This window comes from Thunnus maccoyii, chromosome 5 (genome assembly GCF_910596095.1).
Source record: "Thunnus maccoyii chromosome 5, fThuMac1.1, whole genome shotgun sequence".
NCBI classification, from domain to species: domain Eukaryota; kingdom Metazoa; phylum Chordata; class Actinopteri; order Scombriformes; family Scombridae; genus Thunnus; species Thunnus maccoyii.
This window is the reverse complement of record NC_056537.1, coordinates 16,651,031-16,674,112: the sequence shown is the minus strand read 5'-3', so window position 1 is coordinate 16,674,112 and position 23,082 is coordinate 16,651,031. Positions and strand designations below refer to the sequence as shown.

Below are 23,082 nucleotides of genomic sequence, written 5' to 3'. Positions count from 1 at the left end.
GAAACCTGAACATCTGGCAGATCTTAATGCACTATACTTTGCTTAAATTCATTTACACACATGCATAAATATTCATGAATGTAACAAACACAGAAGTGCATTAGCTCTTATGTGTGCCTTTGCATAGACACACACTTTTCTCACATGTCCACATACAAGCACAATCAGGACAGACGAAGGTGACTCTTGCCTTCACTCAACACACCCGAGCCCATCTGCCCGCACTCTCCTCTGTGTCGCTCCACTCACTTTCCACTGTGCGTAGACAAACACACACACATGCACACACACTGTGACCGGCTGACATACTGCCAGGCCCCTAGAACTCCGGCCAAGGAGTCTCATTCTCAGCACCACTGTTTAGTCTGGAAACCTTGAAACAGGAGGCGGTGACTTAGCCTGTTTCATGTTGGAGTGGCTACTAAGCTGTTGGTCCCTGCCTCTTTATTTATGAAGCTGTTCATTTTGTAATCATCTATGTTGTTAATGATTCTACTTGAAATATGGAGATTTGCTTTTTTGTTATCAGTGTTATCTGTTAAAAGAGTATTTCACTCTATAGTACTGTACATCAGTATAATGGATATGTCACCAGTAGCAGGAATCTATTGGTCTAATTGAAATATATAGTACGACTTCAACATAGATTAGTGATGTGTTACTGTGTCAGAGGAGAGCACAAATTGACAAATGACCTCATATTTGACATTTTCTAGATATGAGTGTCAGTATCTTGGAACATAGGGTGCAGAGAGACTGCTATATTAGAATGAAAAAAATACAGTTTATTCTAGACAGTATTTTAGTAAGTCTATTTGTTTCAGAACATATCTTGGTAAAATGGAGATTGCATGAAAGAACGTATAATTTCATAAACAGTTTATACACTTATTACCTAAGGCTTTCATATTATTTTGAATACATACAAGTTATGTTGTTAGCAACCTATTTTCCTTATGCAGAAAGGCTTCTAGATGCCACGTATGGAAAGACATCATACGACATGAAATCTGCTAAATGTTTATGTTGTTTCACTGAAGTTTCATGCATGTTTTGTCCTGCTAATTGCAGCGGTGAAGTTTGGCCGCATGTCGAAGAAGCAGCGAGACAGCCTCTATGCTGAGGTCCAGAAGCACCGACTGCAGCAGCAGCAGCGTGACCACCAACAACAGCCCGGGGAGGCGGAGCCGCTCACACCTAGCTATGGCCTCTCAGCCAATGGCCTCACAGAGCTCCATGATGACCTCAGTGGCTACATGGATGGTCACACCCCTGATGGCAGCAAACCAGACTCGGCAGTCAGCAGCTTCTACCTGGACATCCAGCCATCTCCTGACCAGTCAGGCCTGGACATCAACGGCATCAAGCCGGAGCCCATCTGCGACTTTGCCCCTGGCTCTGGCTTCTTCCCTTACTGCTCCTTCACCAACGGAGAAACCTCCCCCACCGTGTCCATGGCTGAACTAGGTAAGGAGCAGGAGAGAGACAGGGGGAGACAAGTGGAGAGACAGAAAAATGGAGGAGGGGGAGAACAACTCAACCGTGGGGCAAACGACACAAAGGTTGCTTAAAATAGCAGGAGGTTGGAGACTCATCTCCAACACTCATTAAAAGAGCCTCTTTTTTGTAATTAGTTTCCATTAATTAGGGCCAATCAGGATCCAGCAGGGCAGGCGTCTGGGGAAATCATTTTTTTAGGCTCCCCTGTGCCTAGGAACTCCTTTTAACAGATGTGTTTTCAAAACCATTTAAATTCTTATACTCAATATTTCTCTCAGAGAAAATGTGACCTTTGTTTCAGTGAGTAACGTGGCGCCCCTCCTCCTCTCCATGCATTTGTGTCATAACTAGATTGGCTTTGCCTCAACCTTAAGCTATGAGCTTCCTGGAGGCAGTAAAAGAAAATGTCAACAAGCCTTTTCCCAGTCAAAAAAGCCCACGCGTATCCGCCTCTCCTCCTTCTTGAAAGCTCAGTAAATAAATCTTCTTTTCCTGTGGCATATTTCATCAGTGAGGTCTTCACTTTCACATTGCCTTGTGAGTAACATTCAGATCTCAACTATGATCTTCTGAGTTTGTGATGATGGTTGTATTTCAGAGCACCTGGCCCAGAACATCTCCAAGTCACACATGGAGACATGTCAGTACCTGAGGGAGGAGCTGCAGCAGATGACCTGGCAGGCCTTTCTGCAGGAGGAGGTGGAGAGCTACCAGAGCAAGGTAGCTCAACTGCAACTTGGCCTTTGTTGGCCTCTACAGCAGTTACATTAATCAAATCCATTGTTTTAAAGCAGATAACCCATTCTCTGTCCTATCTCTTCTTAGCCCAGGGAAGTCATGTGGCAGCTGTGTGCTATCAAAATAACAGAGGCCATTCAGTATGTGGTGGAGTTCGCCAAGCGCATCGATGGCTTCATGGAGCTGTGTCAGAACGATCAGATAGTGCTGCTGAAAGCAGGTATGACAGCCTGTCAACATGGCTTGCTGCCGTCAAACTCACCCACCACCACCACTACCACCACCACCACCACCACCACCACCCCCCTCTGGCATTGCCACAAGGGCGTAGCTGACCTGACTGCACAAAGCCCTCTTCTTCACACGCACAGACAGTGTCACAGAGATGAGACCCCTCCCTGCCTGTTTCCTCTCTGTCTCTGTCGCTCTCTATTTTCCTCTGTTCATTACGTACATAGCAGGGATGGACACAGCATTAGATAAGCAATGTGTTCCTGAGCTCAGATAATACCTATCATGACGGCTGCCATTTCCCTCTCCTTTCCCTGACAACTGCTCTCACGTAAACATAGTTACAGAATATTAAACGCAGCTATAGCTCTGCTCTGTGCACCTATGTATAAATACAGATGCTCAAGCTCACACATACTCACATATCATACATGCAGCAAACAAACACCTCTCCTGGGTCTTTCCCACGGTACTATTTACATTAGCACAGCCAATATGAATTATGAAATAAAGACTGAGATCCCTTGTCAGACATGACATTTTAAAACAGTAGCATCTCCCTTAGAGGCAGTAATGGCTTCTGTTACATTTACTTGATCCTCTTATCCACTCCCACAGAGTGCTACAAATTGCAGGATAGAATAAATTCCCTACCTATCTTGCTAAATAAAGGTTGAATGAATAAGCACCGTCACGACTGAATGAAGCACAAATTTTATCTGGCATGTCATTATGGAAGAATAGCCTTCTGTCTATGATATTATCATCTGCAGAGGTCTTTTTTTTCCACTGATGGCAGTTTTCTTTATTTCAAAGTGGTTGTGTTACTCATATTGTAGAAGAATAGCACAAAGCACAATCATGTGTTTTGCATCCCTGACTGATGTGTAACTGCTAGGGAAAAAGAAGGAACAAAGCTCAGATTCAGCATCTTGTTCCTGTCTGTCTCCACAGGCTCTTTGGAAGTTGTGTTTGTCAGAATGTGCCGTGCCTTTGACTCACAAAACAACACAGTCTATTTTGATGGAAAGTATGCCGGACCTGATGTGTTCAAGTCATTAGGTAAGCGGAGTGGGTGTAGGTGTGCATGTGCGTGAGCGGCTGTGTGCATGTGTGTATTTGTGTTACCTTGTGTGTGTTTCTTCTTACAGTGTCTTACTCCTTTCCTTGGTGTAATAGCCAAAATTAGAGTAGGCTGTTCTGTTCTACACAATGCTGAAGGCCTGGAAGCAAACACTGGGCACTCATCCCTGCCTCACCTGGCATTGCTGTCTCTGCAACGGTTATTTATGGTAGAACAGAGATGTTAGTAAGGCTCTGCTGCATATGGCTCCTGTAACTGTGGAATAAATAAAGCCAGGCGGAGTGTCTTTAGGGAGAGCGCTATCAAAACTATCATTGATAGTCTGACATAAAACATTTCAGATAGCTCAAATAGCATTCGTGTTTGACTGCCATGACATTACTAAGCTTTCCGCCATGGATTTTCTTGCATTTCCATGTGCCTTCTGAGGTAAAAAAAAAAAAAAATGCAAATGTGTCCCATAGTGGAAGTAGAAATGCTGAATTCTGTTTCTTGGTGTAAGTTTACCATTCTCTGTAACTCCCAGTTTGTGTGAGTATATGAGTGAGCATGTCTGTGAGTCCCAGTGTCCTGTGTATTCTGTACAGAGGGGTCCGCAGCGGGGGAGGCAGAGTGATGGGCTTCCCGAGCTGCGGTGGCATCCGCCTGTCTCTCTCTATGCCCGATAATTGATTTAACTAAAAGCCTCAATAGTGACCTCATTTTGGCTTGCATAACACCACCGATCTGCCAAACGTGACTCGTCTGGGAGGCAAAACTCAGTAAAAGCATTGCCTGTTCTGCTTAAGACGTTCCCATGTGCTGTCAGCATGCCGTTCTTTTTCATTCCTTCCCGTTCCTCTCCCCTCCCTGTGTGCCTCTCTCCCAATAAAGATCAAGAGTGAGTGTTGTTCTTTGGTCTTCCTCATCCTAAGCCCTCTCTCTCTGTCCTTTGCTGTGGCAGGCTGTGACGACTTGATCAGCTCCGTCTTCGAGTTTGGGAAAAACTTGTGTTCTATGCACCTGTCTGAGGATGAGATCGCCCTGTTCTCCGCCTTTGTGTTGATGTCTGCTGGTAGGTGTCACTCACAGTGCAATGGGAAAAAAAGGCAGACACACATTCACCATGTCAAGGAACTTTTGCCCTGTTGTTTTCTTTACCCATTAATACTTTACTAAAATTAGTATCTACTGCGTTATTACTTTTCACATGACCTAAGTTGCACTGTTAGGATGACTTCTTGTGTTTGTGCAATAACAAAGGGTTGTGATAATTTACTTTCCAGACCGATCCTGGCTCCAGGAGAAGGTGAAGGTAGAGAAACTCCAGCAGAAGATCCAACTGGCTCTCCAGCACGTCCTGCAGAAGAACCACAGAGAGGATGGTATACTTACAAAGGTACAGTGTGATGCAGTACACACTCATCCATTATCCCTGAAAGGGGCTGTCTGCTAAGCATGCTTTACCCTTGTAGCAGTGTAATCTCCCACTGTTTAGGATCTTTATCCACAGGATATCAGCCATTGTCAGTGCATTAGATTAAAGTAACACATATTTCAAGTGAAGCATCCATAATTGTACATGAAATGGCTTTTTTTATTAGAAGTGGCAATTTATCAATTTTACCAGCTCCATAATATAAAATGTCAAGTTTTTCTCGTGCCTGAGCGCTTGTCTCAATATTTACAAGTCTGTTTACCCCTGTGTGAGAGGAAATACACTGTAGGGAGGAATGTTTTTCACTACCATTGCTCCATGTCCATGCCTCCCTGTGAATCTAAACAGCCTGTCTCCTCTCTCTCCACAGTTGATATGCAAAGTGTCGACACTGCGAGCGCTGTGCAGTAGGCATACAGAAAAGCTTACAGCTTTCAAAGCAATATACCCAGACATTGTGCGTGCCCACTTCCCCCCCTTATACAAGGAGCTGTTCGGATCAGACTTTGAGCAGTCCATGCCCGTTGACGGGTAGCAGCCCTGCCAGGTGCCAGTGTGCCCACCGTAGGGGAATGTGGAGGAGGAATCTGAGACACTTTATTGGTGCCCTGCACAAACCAGAGCGGACAGATGGCACGCTGTTCAACTTCTTCTTTTACATTGGAGGGGAGGGCTTGGGGAGTTGATTCTCAAGGTTTACTTTATTGAATTTAGTTCTCTTTGGAAGACTTGTGGCACCCAACACCCCATGGGACACGAAGAGGAGATAGGGACAAATAATTTCTGTCTGGTTGAACTTGACCTTCTTATGCGCATTTCTAACATGGAACTCATGATCGATTTCATCCATTCATTCATTTTCACCGGTATTTGCATCGCCATTATTGTGATTTATCTGTGCATTTGACTGGAAAACAGTTAACAAGCCACTTTTGAAGTTAAAATATCTGACGACTTATTCCATGACGACATAAGTCTACATCAGTATTATTTTTGAGATGACACTCCTGAAAAACAGTTTTAAGCATTTTCTTATTCAGAACAGTCACAGCGTTCTCACATTTAAACACTATATTCCCAAACTGAAATAAAAAGCAGATGCGCAAATGTTGGTCAAGTTCAGCCGCTTTTTTCTCTTGTGTTCAGTTGTATCTTTTGGACGCAGTGCTTGGAATGAAAACTCACAGCGACTTTGAGGGAGGGTCCGTCAGCATGGTGATGCAATCGGCACCTCTCTATGGACAATCGTTTAAAAAAAAAAAGAAACATAGAATTCTGGTAATTCTAATGAAAACGCAATGATTTTAGCTGTCAAAGACTCCATCCACCATTGTTGCATAGTGAAATCATGTAAGGCCATCTGCTATTAATCCTTCTCTGGACAGGTGCCCTGGAGAAGCACAGGGCACCAACACAATGAAAAGGGTCCATTCCACCTGTTTTATAATGTACTACAGGGTATATGGTCATAAGTACTTACTATACAGAAAAAAGTAATGTTTATAGAATCTATTTTAAATAACATGTATGATATTAGTAGTTAGACCATTCTTAATTGTTGAATTGATAAGGCACTTTTATTTACACCTTTCTTTAATTTAAGACTTGTATATTAACCTAGTGATGTGTTGCATGTGCACAAGAAATACAAGTTGAACCATGGTCACAGAGGCTAGTCCTGGGAGCTGTAGATGATACTGGTCTGGAAGTGTAAGGGCTGTCTGTTAGGATGGCTGGCGTTGCTGCTCGCTGGTGAACAAAGAGGTATGGATTAGAAGGCAGGTTAGAGACACTCATATCACCTGTTACCTCAACAACCGCCAGTAATGACACCTGACAAAATGTAGCTCTGATACTCCTTTTAAGCGAGTACGCACACATACAATAACAGCCGACGACAAAGCTTGTAGTGATGTTACTGTCTCATGGCTTTCTTGATTTTTGTTATGTTAGGGATATTTTTTAAAATACTAGATGAGTACCACATTAAAAAAAAATGTATTCTTTGCCATTATTTTCAAGATATTTGGTACAAATTTGTACTATGAAAACCTTTGTATATTATGTAAAGAAGACTACAAGAAAACAAAACATTATCCAAGCCATGATCCAAGCCAAGATCACACATTGACTGTAATCCAATTGTTCCATCTAGTGGAAGATAAAGAAACAGCAAGCAAGTTAACTGCCTAATGACAAAGATACAGTACAAGGTCTAACCTTAAAACACATTCACGAGCCTCCTTTAAAAGGTTTGGAGTGTTTTTTGTTGTTGTTTTTGAGTGACTTTACCTGCCTTCTCACCACACTCTCAGCCCAGCAACGCCACAACAGGACACAGAAGAAACAATAAAGGGAAAGTGAATATTCAAAGCCTTGTCTGGTAGTAAAGCTTCTATTTTTGTAACATGTTTTGGTTAATAAACTCATGAAAGAGAAAGAGGGAGAGAAAAAGATGTCAGGTAGCACTTAACTATATTCCCGCAATAATTAGACTAGCTGTTGTTTGTATGATTAGGGGAGAAACATAAAAATGGTAGGACAAGTGCTATTTTCAGAATGCTTTGTTGTTGTGCTTCTGTTTTGTTGAGTGTGTCTTTCTTGTCAGTGTGGTAGTAAAGTGGTAGAAAAAACCCTGGATGTGCCAAACAGTAGTCGTTGCTTCCGCTTTCCAGTCTACTCGTCTATAATGTAGAATGGATTCCTAAGACATTCCAGCAATCTCAGTAGCGGCTTCTAGAAATATCTTTTAAAAAAGAAAAGAGGAAAAAAAAAAAGAAAAGAGAAAAAAAAAATGATATCCCTTTAGAAACCCAACAGAGCATGTTAACACATCTGTCACCAACCATGACATAGAATCCAGTTGTTTGTGTTTTTTTTTTTTTCTTTCTGTTTGCATACTATCATTCCTCTGCCGTGCAATTTGTACAAGGCGTTAATGCCTTGTGCTGTCACCCCTCAGGGAAGTTTTTTTTTTGCGCTTTCAGTTTGAGAGGATATTTTGTTTGTACTCATTAGGTTTAGTTTATGTTTTTGTTCAGGGATGTTCCATGAGGAGTGGTTGAGATTAACATTAACATAAGATTCATCACTGAGTTGTTCAATTTCTTTACATGATTGATGTCCTAAAGGGGGCTTTCAGCCACTCAAAGACCACTGTGCCCCTATGGTCAAGTTCAAGAAAATCTCATTTGTAAAAAAACAAACAAACAAACAATAAACCCCATCACTTTTACAAAACCACAAGTTTTTATCAGCACACAGCATAATTCCTGTCACACAAAAATCTGTTTTGGTTCAAAAACGGTGTCATCAGGGTCTTTAAAATGATAACCCTCTTTGTTAGAGAAACCAAATATTCTTATGCAATACTAAATCTGTTGTGTTTCGGTTGTAGTAGTTATGCTGTACCTAAGTAATAATCTCTGTTATGATCCAATACTATTTGGATATGCACAAGCCCTCTACGACGAGTAAACCTCAGTCTCCCAGCAAAAGAAAACCCAGTCTGGAACACTGCTAGACAATCCAGGTTGAGAGGCCCAGTGGCCCGGCAAGAGCAGCAAAGAGGATGAGGTATGAACGCTCAGGGAGGTAACAGGTAGACCGAAGAAGCAGCTCGCTTTCATTTGGACAGTAATGCAGAGCATGTGGATTTGCTCTTTTTCTGAATTTATGAGGTCTTTCAAACCTCTTGAAATTGATAAGAGGAGGTGACATGGCACACTGACCATGCAGTTACAGCACTTACTGTTCCAAAAAAAATAATGAAGAGACTGAGACTTGGCTGATTTCCTGTTATTTATTTGCAAAACATTTGGTTTGTATCTTGTAAAAAAAAAAAAAATTCAGTTTTCTTAAGCTGTTATAATTTTGCTTGATGATTACATAAAACAATTCAGCTATAAGGTCTACCACCAAAACAGTTATTCTCTCATAAAATGAATTGTTTAATTTTGTTTTTAACCAAGTCTAAATGGTTGAGTGGCTTGTAATGTGTTCTACAATATAAAACAAGCAATATGCCTTGTGTTACAATTACGGGTCTCTACAGTGCAGTCATCACCCTTTTTGAATTGACTTCGATCATACAGCAAACTTATAACTTTTATTCTCAGTCTAGAACAAAAAGTAATAAATCCCCATCACTCTGTGTTCATCACCTTATGTACTGGTATGGTTGTGATATTGGCAGGATAGCAGAAAATGGTCATCAAACACATGAATACTTGTGTCTAACTATAAACTGCGCCTATACACAGGCCTGTAAAGTGATGTCCTTCTGTATATTCTCACTTGAGATATCCCGATTTAAGTAAGGGATTGATGCTAAGTGTGCTATTCAATCAGTGTATAGTATTCAGTAAAATGTACTGGTCCTTCTGTCTCTGCTCTGTTGTCTGTTTGTAAAAAGCAATAGTGTGTATGTGTGTGCGTATGTGTTTGTTCTCACAGTGTGTGAATAAATAAAAACCCCAGACAAGGCTTTAATAATTACAAAGGAACAGGGTTATGTGGATGAGGAGGTCTTGATATTATTTTGGACTTTAAAAAAAAGAAAAAAGAAAAGTGTTTTGGAAATCGCCGAGCTTGATCCATCCATAATAGGTGTAGGTTTTAAAAGCATGACATAATGCCTTCAACAATTCATAGGTCTGCAGAGTGCTGTGAGGCAACATTGAACCAGCTTCACAGTGAAAAACATGCTTCGCTCTATCAGTTCGGACAGCGCAGACACATCTGAACCTGACGTGAACTGAAGTGAATTCCGGGCTGTAAATTGTGTAAATGAGTGTTCCTGGCCATAAATTGTGAAGATCAGTGTTATGTCACGCTTAAAGTTGTGCTGGAGCGCCGGTGTGTTACCCAGAATTATGAGTCAGTTGTCACATTTTAACAGAACTCATTTTCCAAAGCACAGCTGATAAGGATTTATGATTAAAAATATGTTTAAGAATATAGTTTAAAAAAAATGAAAAGCAACTTTTAGCCATAATCGAATGTCAAGCAATAATATATGTCTTTGTATTATTTTTGATTTTTTTTTTTTTTTTTTTTTTGTGCATATAGTCTTTGAACATCTGCATGTAAATACACCTCTTATTTATCACTTTTTGGTTTATTTTGTGTCGATTTTTTGTGGATGTTTTTATGTTTCATCTGTATATTTGACCAGTTCTGTTCCCAGGTGGAGAACTAAGAACTTGACATGGCCTGTATGCTGTATATCTTATTTTCTCACTCTTTCTCTCTCCCTCATTCTCGGCTGTTTATTCACCATATTTAATGTTATTATTGATCACATGTATAAAGGTAGCTTTGTAACTTCTGTCTGTATAGGTAAGAGGAAAATACTGCTACTAAGGCCTACCCAATGAAAATATTTATCTGTTTATCAATTACACCATATTGTACGATAACTCTGTTTCTAGTTTGCTTCCCTCCTTTAGGATTAGTTTGATAGACATAGGGTGTGCTGACATTTATTTTGTGTTGCCCTGATGTGTGGTGCTAGGTAAGTTAATTTTGTGAACAAAGTATTAATTACTAAGCCTGGCCACCCTATTAGTCAATTCATTTCATTGCATATTAATGTATTATTGATATTAGGACTCAATAAATAATAATAATAATGAAAATGATAGTGGTAAAATTACCCAGCCAGCACCTGTATCAGTGTGCTTGGTCTTGGGATAAGGCACTTATTTCCTTCTGACTTATTGCAAAGCTAGTATCTGCTAATTAACAAGCTATTTAAGGTTGCTTTACTGGTTTGTGGGAAAAATGATAATATTCAAACTGAAACAGCAGTGTTGTGTTTTTTTTTCTTTGTCTGATTGTAAAAACCACTCACTGAGGATGTAGTTTGTCAGGCTTTAAGATACTAAATATTTACCTCTTTTGTGTCTGCATAGTTCCTCACCTGATGCAGGGAAGTGGTGCTTGGATTAAACAGAGCCTCAGTATGCTTTTGTTATTCCCCATTTTAGACTATCCTGAAACAGTGGTTTCTTCAGACCAGTGGCATAAACCTCCTGCACCACGTTAAGTGTTACAAAATGTACATGAAAGGATTGCCATTTGAGGACAAAGTTGACCTTTTCTCTCCACTCTGTAGCAAATATCAGTAAGAATATGCTTGCAATAATACACAACGTATCACACTGAGTGCCTCTCGGTGTAACAGGATGCATACATGGTTTTGATTGTCTTTTTTTGTGGTTTTCCAAATGTGTACTGAAGTGATAATGTATTTTGTACATGAGGATGAATTCTCACATGCTTCAAATGTTTTTTCGGATTGTTTCTTTATGTGTTGTTGATCATTTTCGTTGATATGCAACGTTAAAGGGTTTCGATGTATAGACAGTCCGTTTAGAGTGTACATGTCACCCCTCACTTGTTTGAGAAACTGGGAAGTTTCTTTCATGTTGATCTCATATGGTCAAATAAATGCTCGCAGATAATATTACAGAAAAGTTCTCCTGCACATTTGGGTTTTTTTTTCTCAATTAGGCAAAACCTAACAGGCAATCCACATTTCTTCATGTTCTGTCTGTTTTATATCAGCTTTTTTATTTCACTGAGAACAGAAGATTTACTAATGCATTGTATATCAAATATTTGTGTGTGTTTGTAAGAGGCATACAACACATCTGGATTTCTTTAATGTTCTGTGTTCAATGTGCGCTCAGTCGGTTGGGGTAACGTAATATGAAGGGTGGGTGGAGCAGGGGTTGATTCTTTTTCCATGCAAAAGCAGTACAAATTATGGGAAAGCCGAAACTAGTGTGTGGTTGTCACAAATTTCTAAGTCACATGTTTGCTACTGATGTTAAAATGGGGACAGATGATCATGTACCTTTTTATCCAGCTCTTTTGAACTCTCTTTAGCAGGTAGTCTATTCACAAACGTAGTTTTGCTCCTTCTTGTCTGATTCTTAAATATGAAAATAAGTATTTTGATTCATTTTGTAAATACAGCTGTAAAGAAAAATAAGAAATTTAATGTTGTCTTTTAAATACTTTTCATTCTAATATGAATGTTGTTATATTGTACTTAGAAACTGTACCTTTAATATTACCTTTATTAAAAGTGCATTGGACACATCGATTTTAGATGTGCTTTATGTGCTGTTATCCCATAATAAAATTTACCGCTTGTAATGGGCTTTTATTTCCTGACTGTTTATCTGTCTCAGTTGTCTGCTCTCTCTCTCTCTTTCTCTCACTTCTTTTTTAATAAAATTAATCAAACTGCATATTTTGATCTGCAATAATTTCAAACATATAATTTCTTCTCTATTTTATTACAAGTGTTTGCCTCACTCCACTGAAAACATCTCCAAATTATATGAACAAATAATGTCATTAAATCTGTTGAATACTTGCATCTCTGCAACTGAAAATTAAACTTGGGTTCAATCTATGACCATTTTTTTTAACCTTTCTCAAAAATATAATCTGCAAAACCGTTAAGCCATATGACAACTTTATTGTCAGTCAGTATTTCAGAAATTTTAATACAGACTAAAATACCTTGGGTACAAGGTACAACTCTAATTAAAATATGTCAATTCATGACCTAAACTTGGTAAATTCTTGGTAATAGTTCTGTATTTTCTAAACCCTTTTCCCCAAGTATCTCTTTAATAGAACTCAACTAAGCAAAGTGCATGTACCATGTGGTTAATACCCAAGCCAGATGTGGATATGAGTGTCATTAAGGTTGGAAAATGCAAGAAGGTAGGTCTGGTTGGGAAGCATCTGAATGGGGCTGGGAATCACATCTGCAGACTTACTCAGACTTCATAGACCCACAGAGTTGAATGAAGGACAGGAATTGGAATAATTTGAAGCCATAATTTAAAAAACAGGAATGTAGTAGATTGTCTTAACTGGGTTCCAGTCTATGTAAGGGAAATAATGGGAATGACTGCAACAGATATGAGCAAGGATTGATGTCAATGCCTTCAGCCACAGGAAGGCTAATGCAATAAGAGAGTTTATTGCAGTTATGAGAACACAGTATTTTTATATTCAGCCTTTTGCTGGATAGAGGACCTCCATATCTTTGGGCATACTGAAATATTTCAAAAAGACATTTGAGGGATCGATGTTATGGACTTGTTGAATGTTTATTTCTTCATACATATTCAAATATACAGTACATAAGCAGACAGAATACAAATCGACTACAGTTAATATCCAGAAGGGGGCAGCAATGTGCCAAAAGCGCTTTATGCCAACATTATTTCACCAGAAGAAGAATGTCGCCTGTCAAACGTTTGTTAGCAATCTCAGGCTAACAACTGACATATATACAGTAGTTAGCTAGCTTTAACTGTTGTCATTCCTGCGGCCCATAAGACAGTGACAATAATGGAGCTGGTATGGTAAGTAATATTTTCAATGTGAACTTTTACAGACTATCATAGTGATGTATTTTGTGACAATTCAACTAACGTGGCTATACCGAGTGTTGTGTCATGATGACAGACTGACCGCTAGCTATGCCAACCTAACGTTAGAGTTGTGTCCGGTAAACCGCACTAGTTTACTGGACGCCTCTTATTACCATTGTATTACTATTATGTAGCTCTTATTCATTATATTTGAAACTTGAGTACGTACCGGATAAACGAGAGAAGTACTGCATTAACGTTAGAGTAGCCAACCTCAAACGTGTGCTGACGGTCAAGCTATTTCAACGAGGCAGGAAATAAACACGACGTTGACTGTTCAAACAATTAAATAAATGTTTAGCGTTGTGTTTTGAACAGTTTCATATCGTTTTTAAGCAAGTGTTAAGCCATATAAATATCCCATGGAGTAACGTAACAATAACGTTAAATTACTGTTAATGTTGACAACGATAAATGTGAACGAGTCTGTTGGACAATGCGGTTTTATTCTGCTCCTTTACAGGGTGGTAATTTGCTATTTGTCCAGCATTAAACATTAAAAGATGTACATTTGTCTCAGGACGCTAAGGTTATCCCATTATCCTGTTTATTTTACGTCATGTGCCGCCACACCGACGTTATAATAACGTTAATGTTAGCTTGCATTTTGTAGGTTGAAACAGGAAGTTGTAAGTTGTGTATTCTACTTGATTGGTACTGTGTAGCGTTACCATGGTGACACTAACAAACGTAATAATTACCGCATGGTCCGATACTTTCGGGTAATTAAAAGTCGACTAGGTTGTGTTAGGACAACTACTGTATATGAAAACGTTTAAATGAGTCATGCTACCTAGCTGTAAGGTCAATTTAATAGTAACATTACTTCAAACAGAGTTATACTCGCATATTTTTGTACAAAATATAATTGTACATACAGGCATTACAACGAATCACAAACATGTAATTTAAGTGAAAAGATTTGCAATTTGAAAAATTAGGAAGAAACTATAGCATGCAGGACATATTTAAGTTTCACTATCTATACAAGTAAAGTGTTAGTGTGTTGCTGATTCAAACTGATTTGATTTTTTTTAAGTAATTTCAAATGAAACGACACAAAAAACAACAAAAATCCAATCATAGCATTTTCAAGCGACTGTTTGGTAATTTTACATTATGTATTATTAACCAGCCGTCACTCATTTTAGCACTAAATATTGCCACTTATAGTATGTGCCTGCCACCCAAGGCTGTTGCTTGTTGGACGCTCATCCAGTGTAAAATAAATGTTATGCCATGTGTGCACATATATGTTGTAATACAATATAATATAATTCATACTGTTAGATGATATTAATACTATTACGTGGTATTCCAATGTATCCTGGAAAATGTAATATTAGATAATTGTCATTGCAAATGTTAATGCTGTAATAGCTCAGATGTTTCAATTTTGAGGTGCTCTTTCTACTGTCATGGCCAGTAGCTCTCAGTTAAAGATTATTAGTTAATTAGCAAAACAGTTTTTTAGGCTGAGTCAAGATGAAACAGAGAAATAACAAATGGAACTTTGGAATTTTTTCACAGTGAACAATTGAAATGAAGTTTCGGCTTTTGTGTCAAACTCCTTGCTTTTACAAAGACTTTAACTCAGTATTGGTAATATTTGAAAACAGAAAAGAGTGCCCTTATTTCTGAGTCATCTATTACATAGAGCAAATGTAATTTAATGTGTACACTACCCTACAACAGCAGGTTGGAGAACCTTATTAACTTCTTGTATCTTGCATGTTGAAATTAATTTAATGTCTGTCGCAGTACAGAAGCAAAGGAGTGCAGAAATAACTCACACATGTTTGGGTACAACATAGGACCTCTAATATCTCTAATATATCTTTTTATCCTTTTATCCTTTATCCTTTTTCTTTTAATTTAAGGGAGGATCCCCCAGTCCCTGAAGCTCCATTCTTTACCCGAGATCACTATGACAAATACTCCCTTGCACCTAGTGTCAGAGAGTTGTGGGCCTTTCTCCAAGGGTATGCTAATAAATACACATAAAATGAATACCTCAATTCAGATGTACTTTTACCATGTTATTGAAAGGCTAACTAGTGAGTGTTCATCTGACATGTTCTTCTCCCCTCATTTGTTATTTTTGTCTTCTTACCCAAGCCCTGTAGAGAATGCCAACATTATACAGGAGCATGATGCTGGGGCTGCAAAAGCCTCCTGCTTTCCTACCACAGAAGAATCTGCGGAGTTTGAAGATGACAGTTGCATCGGCAAGGAAGAGTCCTGTTGGGATAGCTATGATAGTGATGGTTTGTTTGCAGACAATGCTGCAGAAGGTGCAGAAGACTGTAAGGATACCAAAAAAACAAAAGTTGAGCTAAAGCAGGTAAAGAATGAGGCAGATGCTGCTTATCCTGAACCCAGACTGCCCTACCCATGTATGTCCTGCCTGTCCAGCAAAGAGCAGAAGATGTATCTTGGCATTTTGAAGAGTAAGACAACAAGGGAACCTCCACAGGTGCGAGCATTCTCTCCTTAATGGTATTTTAATCCTGCCGGTCCTTGTTGTATTGATTTACTCAAACAATCTACAAATTTTCCAGAGCTTAAAGGAACGAGTAAACAATGAAGTGATGCAGTTCATGAGGTATTTGCAAGATGTGTCCAGAATATGTGCTGACGACTACAGCTTCATATCACAAGGAGCTATGCAATATTCAGAGGTACTATCAAGATTGCACCTGTCATCAGTTCTCTGTGATGTGTGTTTATAAGTATTGAAACATAGACCCTCAATTTGTTTTCTCAGGATCTCTTCAAGTGCTGTTTGGAGTGCATTAAGGCATTTCCTCAGCTTTACCAGATTCATGAGATGACCAGTTTGACAGGGGGAACATTCAACTCAGGGCTCACTCTGACCTTTGAAAAACAGCTACTAATCATGGTAATGTGCTTTTGAAGTGCTACTATCACACAGGGGTTGTTCCAGTCCCAGTCATGTAGGATTACCACTCCATACGCTTTGGTTGTTCATAAATGCCATTGTCCATTTTTATATTCAACCTTAAGTGTTGAATTGCAGTCTTTTTGTGTTGGTTCACTTTCTTTATTTCCATATTTGCACCCTTTATTTCTCCAGGGCAATGTGGATATTACAGACCACAAGATAGTGCCTGCTGACGCACAACTTGCATCGGATTATCAGAGTGTTTCATCAGAGAATCCTCCAGCTAAAAAAGCTAAGGACATGCACGCTGTAAGCAATTGTCTCGCTTTTTTAATTACTCCAATAAAGTAAGTCACAAAGATGTTTTACTGCTAGAATGGGATTCATGTCCGCAGGTCTATTGTAACTTAATTTCAGCTCTTGCAGTTTTCACAAAAGACACCAGAGGGTGTTCAAGTCTTGCTCAGCAAAACCAGGACTAATTGAATTTCTGAAGGATGCTAGGTCACACACAGTAATGTCAAAGTCCAGTTAATTGAAGACAGTTTGTAGTTACTTATATTTGTTTGACTGATGTTGTAGCAAAATAAACTTGTCTTGTTTTTCGCTACAGACAATCAGCAGTGACAGTAATGCTGAGAAGCTGTGTGCCCGTTATGAGCCTCACGTGTGTCTGACTCGAGATGCCTTGGTCAGACTGCTAGACAACCATGGCCCTGACTTTGGAGAGCAATGGGAACTGCCTGTTCAGGTCAAATTAAATCCTGGAAAAGGTATAGCATTGTAATTGGAGCTTTCAGGTTGTCATGATGGAAGTTAGTGTAATTAGGGGTAATCTAGCATTTGCTTCCACTGGGTAAAAATGAAATACATCTCTGTTCCCCTCTCTCTTTTTTCTCTTTTCTTTCTGTGTTCACCATTTGAACTATTACATCATGGCAAAAATTCCCCCAAACAATCATCCTATCTTATCTTATGTAACCTGTGTATGAACTGAAATCCTCATTTTCTGAATATAGAGAATACATCCCTCCCTTACAGAAAACATGTTTAAATGCACCAAAGATGTGCCAGGTTAGATGGTGATCCCAGATATAGTCACACAGAATAACAGAAATAGCACTGTGTGCACAGTGATGTTAATGAACACAGAAACATACAGTATGAGTTTAATGTTACTGTCTGCTTATAGTTCTTCTCAATAAGGGATTATTTAGAAAGCAACAACAAAAAATGTTCCCATGTGGTTTTAGCTTGCTCACTGTGGAATTCTACTTGGCAATGACATGTTTCAGTTCGAAAATGGTGCTTTTAATCATGTGCTTAAATCACAGTGTATATTAACTCTGAATGGCCTCATGGTGGCACAGTTTCGCATAGTCCTTTATTTCATCCTGTATATCTTATTTAACAGGCAGTAGTCAGAAGAAGACTGTGTACATAGACTCACCCCTACTGAAGACTGAAATGACAGTGAGAGAGAGGAGTCATGTTTTCCATGAAGAGAGTTTGAAGCTCTCCATCAAGAAGAATGGTAGAAAAAATGTATTCCATTTAATGACAGAGCTTCCTGTGAATGAGCAGCAACCCTCACCGGTATGTTGACACACAAGTAGACCTTGTCATACACGTGGTACTGTATCATATATGTAGTCTTATTTTATCTGATCAATAATTCTTTGTTATCTGTTTCTAAAACAGGAGAAGTCGCAGAGAAATTTTGTGTCTTTTGAAAACAGTGGTCTTGACTTTGAGGTGGACCTCACTGACTTGGAGACATTTGGAGAAAAAACACCCCTTAAAACTTCCAAGGTGCAGAAGATGCAGAAAGAACAGGATGCATGTGTTAAAAGTGAAAAAGTTACAGGTCCATCGCCTTTAAGTAAGACCAAAAGGTCCAGTGAGCATCTTGTAAACAGCAGCAGTAGTTCACAAGAAATGAGTGCCTCATTGACAGATAATGATTGCCCCATAACAGAGGAGATGACTCAGCCGCATGTGAGTGAGGCAAATGCTGCAGTGACTGAACAGCTGAGACAAGGCTCTATTCAGGAAAGTGATGAAAACCAAACAGTTACTGGAGACTCAGATGATGAGAGGTTAGTCATTGATGATCCTTTGTCTGCAGCTGCCACACCCACAACTCAACATAAACCTAAGCCCACACCATGCTCTGCGGTCCCCCCTCCTACCCCTGCCTCTGTAAATTCATTATCACCATCCCCTCAAAAATTTACAAGGCAGCGACAATCCAAAAGAGCAAAAGTGGCTGACGATCAACTGGGTGAGATCCTGCGCATGCAGACAGCCATGTTCAACTCTGCCAATGACAAATCCAAATGCTCAACTATATCCCAGGAGACCAACTCACCAACCAAAAGTATGGGACCCTCAGTTCACTCCCATCCAGCGTCCTTAGTTAAGCCCTGTGTGTCCTCGTATTTAGAGAGAAACCAGAACCGGGATGAAGAGACCTGTGCTGCTCCTCTTCATGGATCTGCACAAGTGGTCCATACTACAGAGCATAAAAGTTAGTGTCAAACAAATTTTCAATCTGTGGATTTAAGTTGGATCTATGCACTAAATTAACATACAGTGCATACCCCCTCACCACAGAAATACTATCAAAGGACCTGCAGGCTGGTGCAGAGGATGAACAAGACTACAAGGCTCCAGAGAAGGGTAACCTGCTCTACAAGATCTACAGTCTGCAAGATTTGCTGCTCATGGTGCGCAGCTCTGTCTCACTGACCCATAGCAGAAAAGTAGTCAGCAGCCAGAGCAACAAGGTATACCTGTTAGGCCATTCACATCCTACAGAATTTCATTATTTAAATTTTGGGTACTAAAAGGTAAAACAAGTCTATGCAATAGCCTTATTTCTGTTGTTTGTTTTTCTGCCTCAACAGTATGTGCCAGTGCATGTCTTGCCGAAGCTGGAGTACCAGTTGAGTTATGGTGTTGAGTGTCTAAGCAGTAGTGAGGCTTGCCAGCTGTGGACAGAAACAGCACTCCACTCCAGTACTGTTTCCTACATAGGTAAAACTTTTATGACTGTTACCTGCAATCCTGTTTCTTCTAACTACAGTTAAAATCAAGGCCGAAATGTTTCTTTTCTGTTTAAATGGGGTATGGAATACCCCCTTAGCCTCTCATTTTTTTCAAAGTAGTATTTATGTGGCTTTTTCTCTTCTCCTTCCTTCACTGCATTCGGTAGAGTGGGCAAGGCGGATCCTCCCACACAAACCAATGGAATAGTCTGCAGATGACTCACCATCCTGCGCTGACTGTGTACTGATTATGTTTACTTTGTTGCCATAACTACAGCCACATTTAGTTGTGGGGAATCACACTGAGGGCAGTGTGCAGAGTTCAGCTAAATACTGTTTTTTAGCTTTAATTAAATTCCCTTAATGCGTATTATCGACTTAAATGTGCTGCTTACCTGTAGCTTAAGATTCAGAGAAAGACTCCACTCTTTGATATGTGTAGGTGTTTTAATGAGTGTACATTCCCAGCAATCATCTACACAGCATAATATTGATCATCATTTTCATGTCAAATGTAAAGCAAAAAAGGCACTGTGCAGGATTAAGAGCATTACTGTCAGTGCAGGCTTGTGTACTGGTTCCCTGTATTCAACTTTATTGCTGAGTGGCACTGCCAAAAAGCTCAGGTTTTTGAAAGAGAATGTTTCAGATAAGAGTGGCAGATCTTCAGTATAATGGAAGGATAAGTGTCTTAGGTTGCCAACAGTTGTATAAGAGAAGAGAACGAATCGTTGTTGGAAGATAACAGTGATAACATTCAACCTATATGAACAATATCTCCCACTTCATGGCATTATGCGACAAACACAGCTGATAACAGACTTCCTTCTTTGCTTAGTGGTTCATGGTTCGTCATGTGGTTTATCATGTGGCATTCCACAATTGTGTATTTATGACAGAGGCTGCAGGCTCTAAAAAAGCCTGTGATTGAAGGAATTCATTGTTGAAATAAGTAGGCATTTCAAACTGGAGTGAGAGGCAAGAAAGGAGACAGGACCAACAAGCATTTCTTACCACCCACTCAAGCTTGTAACAACGCTGGCAAATCATCACAGACTAATTCCTTTGTAAGCACTAGCAATGGCACTGATGATGAAGTGAAGCTCTTGATGTCTGTGCTCATTAGTTCTTGTTCTTTTTCTTAGTGTATCTCTCACCCTCCCCTTCTGTCTCTGTAGCTCACATCAATGCACACACTTCAAAAGTAGCTCAGCTAAGAAAGCTGCCTGACGACTGGAAACAGAACATCTCTTGTGGGTTCAAGTGAGTGCTGTTAGAACAGATGTGTGTGGATGATATGATTAACCTAATCACCCCTGTATGATTATGTAACTTAAGATTCAGAAGATTTAATTACGAAATCCAGCCTGTTTATCAGTAAAACCAGGAGAAAGCTGAGGCATCTATTTTTGTCATTAGTTGCTATCATCACATTTGGTTTTGTCTTCAGAATCAGTGTTGAAATCTAGATCCTTACCAAAGTGGTGAGATTGTAACTTGGTGATATCTCTCCACAGGCCGTCTAAGTCACTGAATATACTGCACCACCTACTGAAAAAACTAACTGGGTAAGTTGTTGAGGACATGTGCCGTTTTAAAGACAACAAAGTTTTCTTCGTAGGTTTTTAGTGCTTAGCTTCCCCTCCCTTATTTTCCTCCCTTTTTTGTTACATATGTATTATGTTGTTAAGACTGTACACAGTTAAATGGTGATTCAGTGCCACAGGTTTTCATTTGTTGGTCCAAATGTGAGCACACTATGTTCTGCATTAATTGTGTAAAAGCTCATAAAAGCTTCTGTAAAAGCTCATGCATGTATAAACAAATGGATTAATTGTACCCAGCAAAAGTTGAGAAGGGTTGGGTCTTTTTCTTAAATCTTATTATTAGTTGGACAACAGCTGCAGATGAACTGTCTGTGCACATCTATTGGCAGGCTCTGTTTAAGATGGTGAAATTTTTGTGAGGTCTGATAGCCTCAGGCTGAAAATATGACGTTACTCTGCCTTCATATTTTTGTTGGAGTTACACAATTGATTACTCAATGACATACAAAAGATGTTTCACCTTCTGCTTTCTTTAGGCAATGTTCACATACATACCAGTCACAGGAGACAAGTCACTCAGGATGCTACTACATGTTTTAGTGTGTGGGCTTTGTCTTTAACACACCCTCATTTACTTGGTTTTGTAGGTTAGAAGAAGGACAGTACCTGATTGCACACAAGGCAAGGGAACCATTTGTGACCTTATTAAAAGCAGTTAATGGGAAAGTAAGTCGGGGGTTATACAATCTGCAGCAGGTCCACAGCACTGTCCCCCAGCCCCCAGCCTCTGGGCTTGTGCCCTGGATCCCTGTTGATCCAGCTGTGGTGCTGCCCTTCCACCAGAAACACAGCCGTGTCCCCTGCACCTTCCCACCAAGACCCTTCCTAAAGGTGTGTACATGGTTTATTGTGTTGATCAATGGCACCATTAAAGTGCTGTAGGAACTGTTAGAAAGTGTTTATTGGTTGATGTTTAAGAAGTCCACACCTTTTCTTCCGCACACACACACACGGATTACCTAAAAGCCAAGGTAAATTAAATGCAGTCTCTCACTAAGGTGAGTGCAAAGACCTGGGTCATTTCTTATCAGACTGGCTGAACTACTGCATAGTTTGCCTGCACAATTCCAAAACCAACAACTGTGACAAAAGAAGGCATAGCAGTATCAGCAACAGCTAAGCAGGGCTTATTGGTGTAGACTCTGAGACATTCAATGGATGCCTGTCTAAAATTCCACACAGTAAAGATGTAATCACATCTTTTAACTTGTCAGACAACAAAGAAAATAATGTGTTCAAAAATATGTTTTCAACCAGGCATGTGGATTGTCAACATTTGTGACTGATGTTAGTGATGTTAGTACATTTTTTTAGGGTATAATATATTGTATGTTGTAACTTGAATTCAGTCCCAATTATGGAAAGATTTAACCTTTTTACTTTCCTTTATCCCATCAGACACCAAAAGATGGGACATCACAGTCTAACAACCATGGAGCCGGGCAGTCAAACAAAAACTTGAATGCAGGAAGAAACAAGAAGAAGAAAAAACAAAGTAAACGTTCAGCCAAGCGTAACAAGTATATTAAGAAGCTCGTTCAGAAATCAATTTAAAATACCGTATTATAGCATTTAATATCATGTCATTTCATATCATGGGTTAGGTAAGTCAGAAGAGGAGCTAGATCTTTGTTGCTGAGGAGAGGAGAGGAGAGGAGAGGAAAGGAAAGGAGACCACTGACAATGTTAAAGATTTCATACAAGAGGTACATTGTGACCTTAAACATAAATGTGAATGCTAAAGCATGTTTACAGTACAGAATGTATACTTTCTATCTATATTTTTCTATTTTGTTCAGTGAAATTTCTTGTATAATTTGTAATGTTTTGTAAATCAGAGCGACAATAAACTGTTAAAGTGTTGCCATGGGTGTGTGGTTACTGTCTGTAATGCATAAGTTGTTTATAACTGTTTATTGTCTGGACTGTGTAAAGGAAGGATGAGACATCTCCTTGCAAATCTTCTGAAGGCGCAGAGCTCTTGTTACTTAGAACAGTATGTGTGGGAAAACAAAGATTTAGAGCTTCATTATTTGGTCTTCACGTGGCTCTAGTTGAACAGGGTGGAGTCATGAGTACATGGAA

General features: G+C 39.5%; 2 protein-coding genes and 1 long non-coding RNA gene across 5 annotated transcripts in view; 2 read left to right on the top strand and 1 right to left on the bottom strand.

The window, feature by feature from the left end:
* Positions 1-9,929, top strand: part of roraa (RAR-related orphan receptor A, paralog a) — a 191,912-nt gene extending 181,983 nt beyond the window's left edge. For both annotated transcript variants that reach the window (XM_042410684.1, XM_042410685.1), the window contains 7 exons: positions 1,072-1,467; positions 2,099-2,220; positions 2,326-2,458; positions 3,424-3,531; positions 4,497-4,607; positions 4,819-4,931; positions 5,341-9,929. In XM_042410684.1, the coding sequence (XP_042266618.1) occupies positions 1,072-1,467; positions 2,099-2,220; positions 2,326-2,458; positions 3,424-3,531; positions 4,497-4,607; positions 4,819-4,931; positions 5,341-5,505 (1,148 nt within the window). In that variant the 3' untranslated portion in view covers positions 5,506-9,929. The remainder of the gene's footprint in view (positions 1-1,071; positions 1,468-2,098; positions 2,221-2,325; positions 2,459-3,423; positions 3,532-4,496; positions 4,608-4,818; positions 4,932-5,340) is intronic.
* LOC121896731 lies at positions 1,379-13,683 on the bottom strand. The gene is made up of 3 exons (XR_006096096.1): positions 13,605-13,683; positions 4,812-4,892; positions 1,379-1,463 (listed from the first exon to the last, which is right to left on the bottom strand). It is a non-coding gene; the product is annotated as an uncharacterized LOC121896731 (long non-coding RNA).
* On the top strand, positions 13,200-22,860 carry ice2 (interactor of little elongator complex ELL subunit 2). 2 transcript variants are annotated; one of them, XM_042410683.1, is made up of 16 exons: positions 13,200-13,366; positions 15,316-15,417; positions 15,554-15,911; positions 15,997-16,116; positions 16,203-16,337; positions 16,533-16,649; positions 16,954-17,113; positions 17,755-17,936; positions 18,042-18,870; positions 18,957-19,129; positions 19,250-19,379; positions 20,569-20,653; positions 20,908-20,958; positions 21,585-21,828; positions 22,396-22,492; positions 22,602-22,860. In XM_042410683.1, the coding sequence occupies exons 1-16, from the start codon at positions 13,353-13,355 to the stop codon at positions 22,634-22,636; spliced, it is 2,832 nt and encodes a 943-aa protein (XP_042266617.1). In that variant the 5' UTR covers positions 13,200-13,352; the 3' UTR covers positions 22,637-22,860. The 2 variants fall into 2 exon arrangements, with proteins under 2 accessions (XP_042266617.1, XP_042266616.1); XM_042410682.1 differs by having other exon boundaries at positions 22,396-22,860.
* The last annotated feature ends 222 nt before the right edge of the window (positions 22,861-23,082 follow it).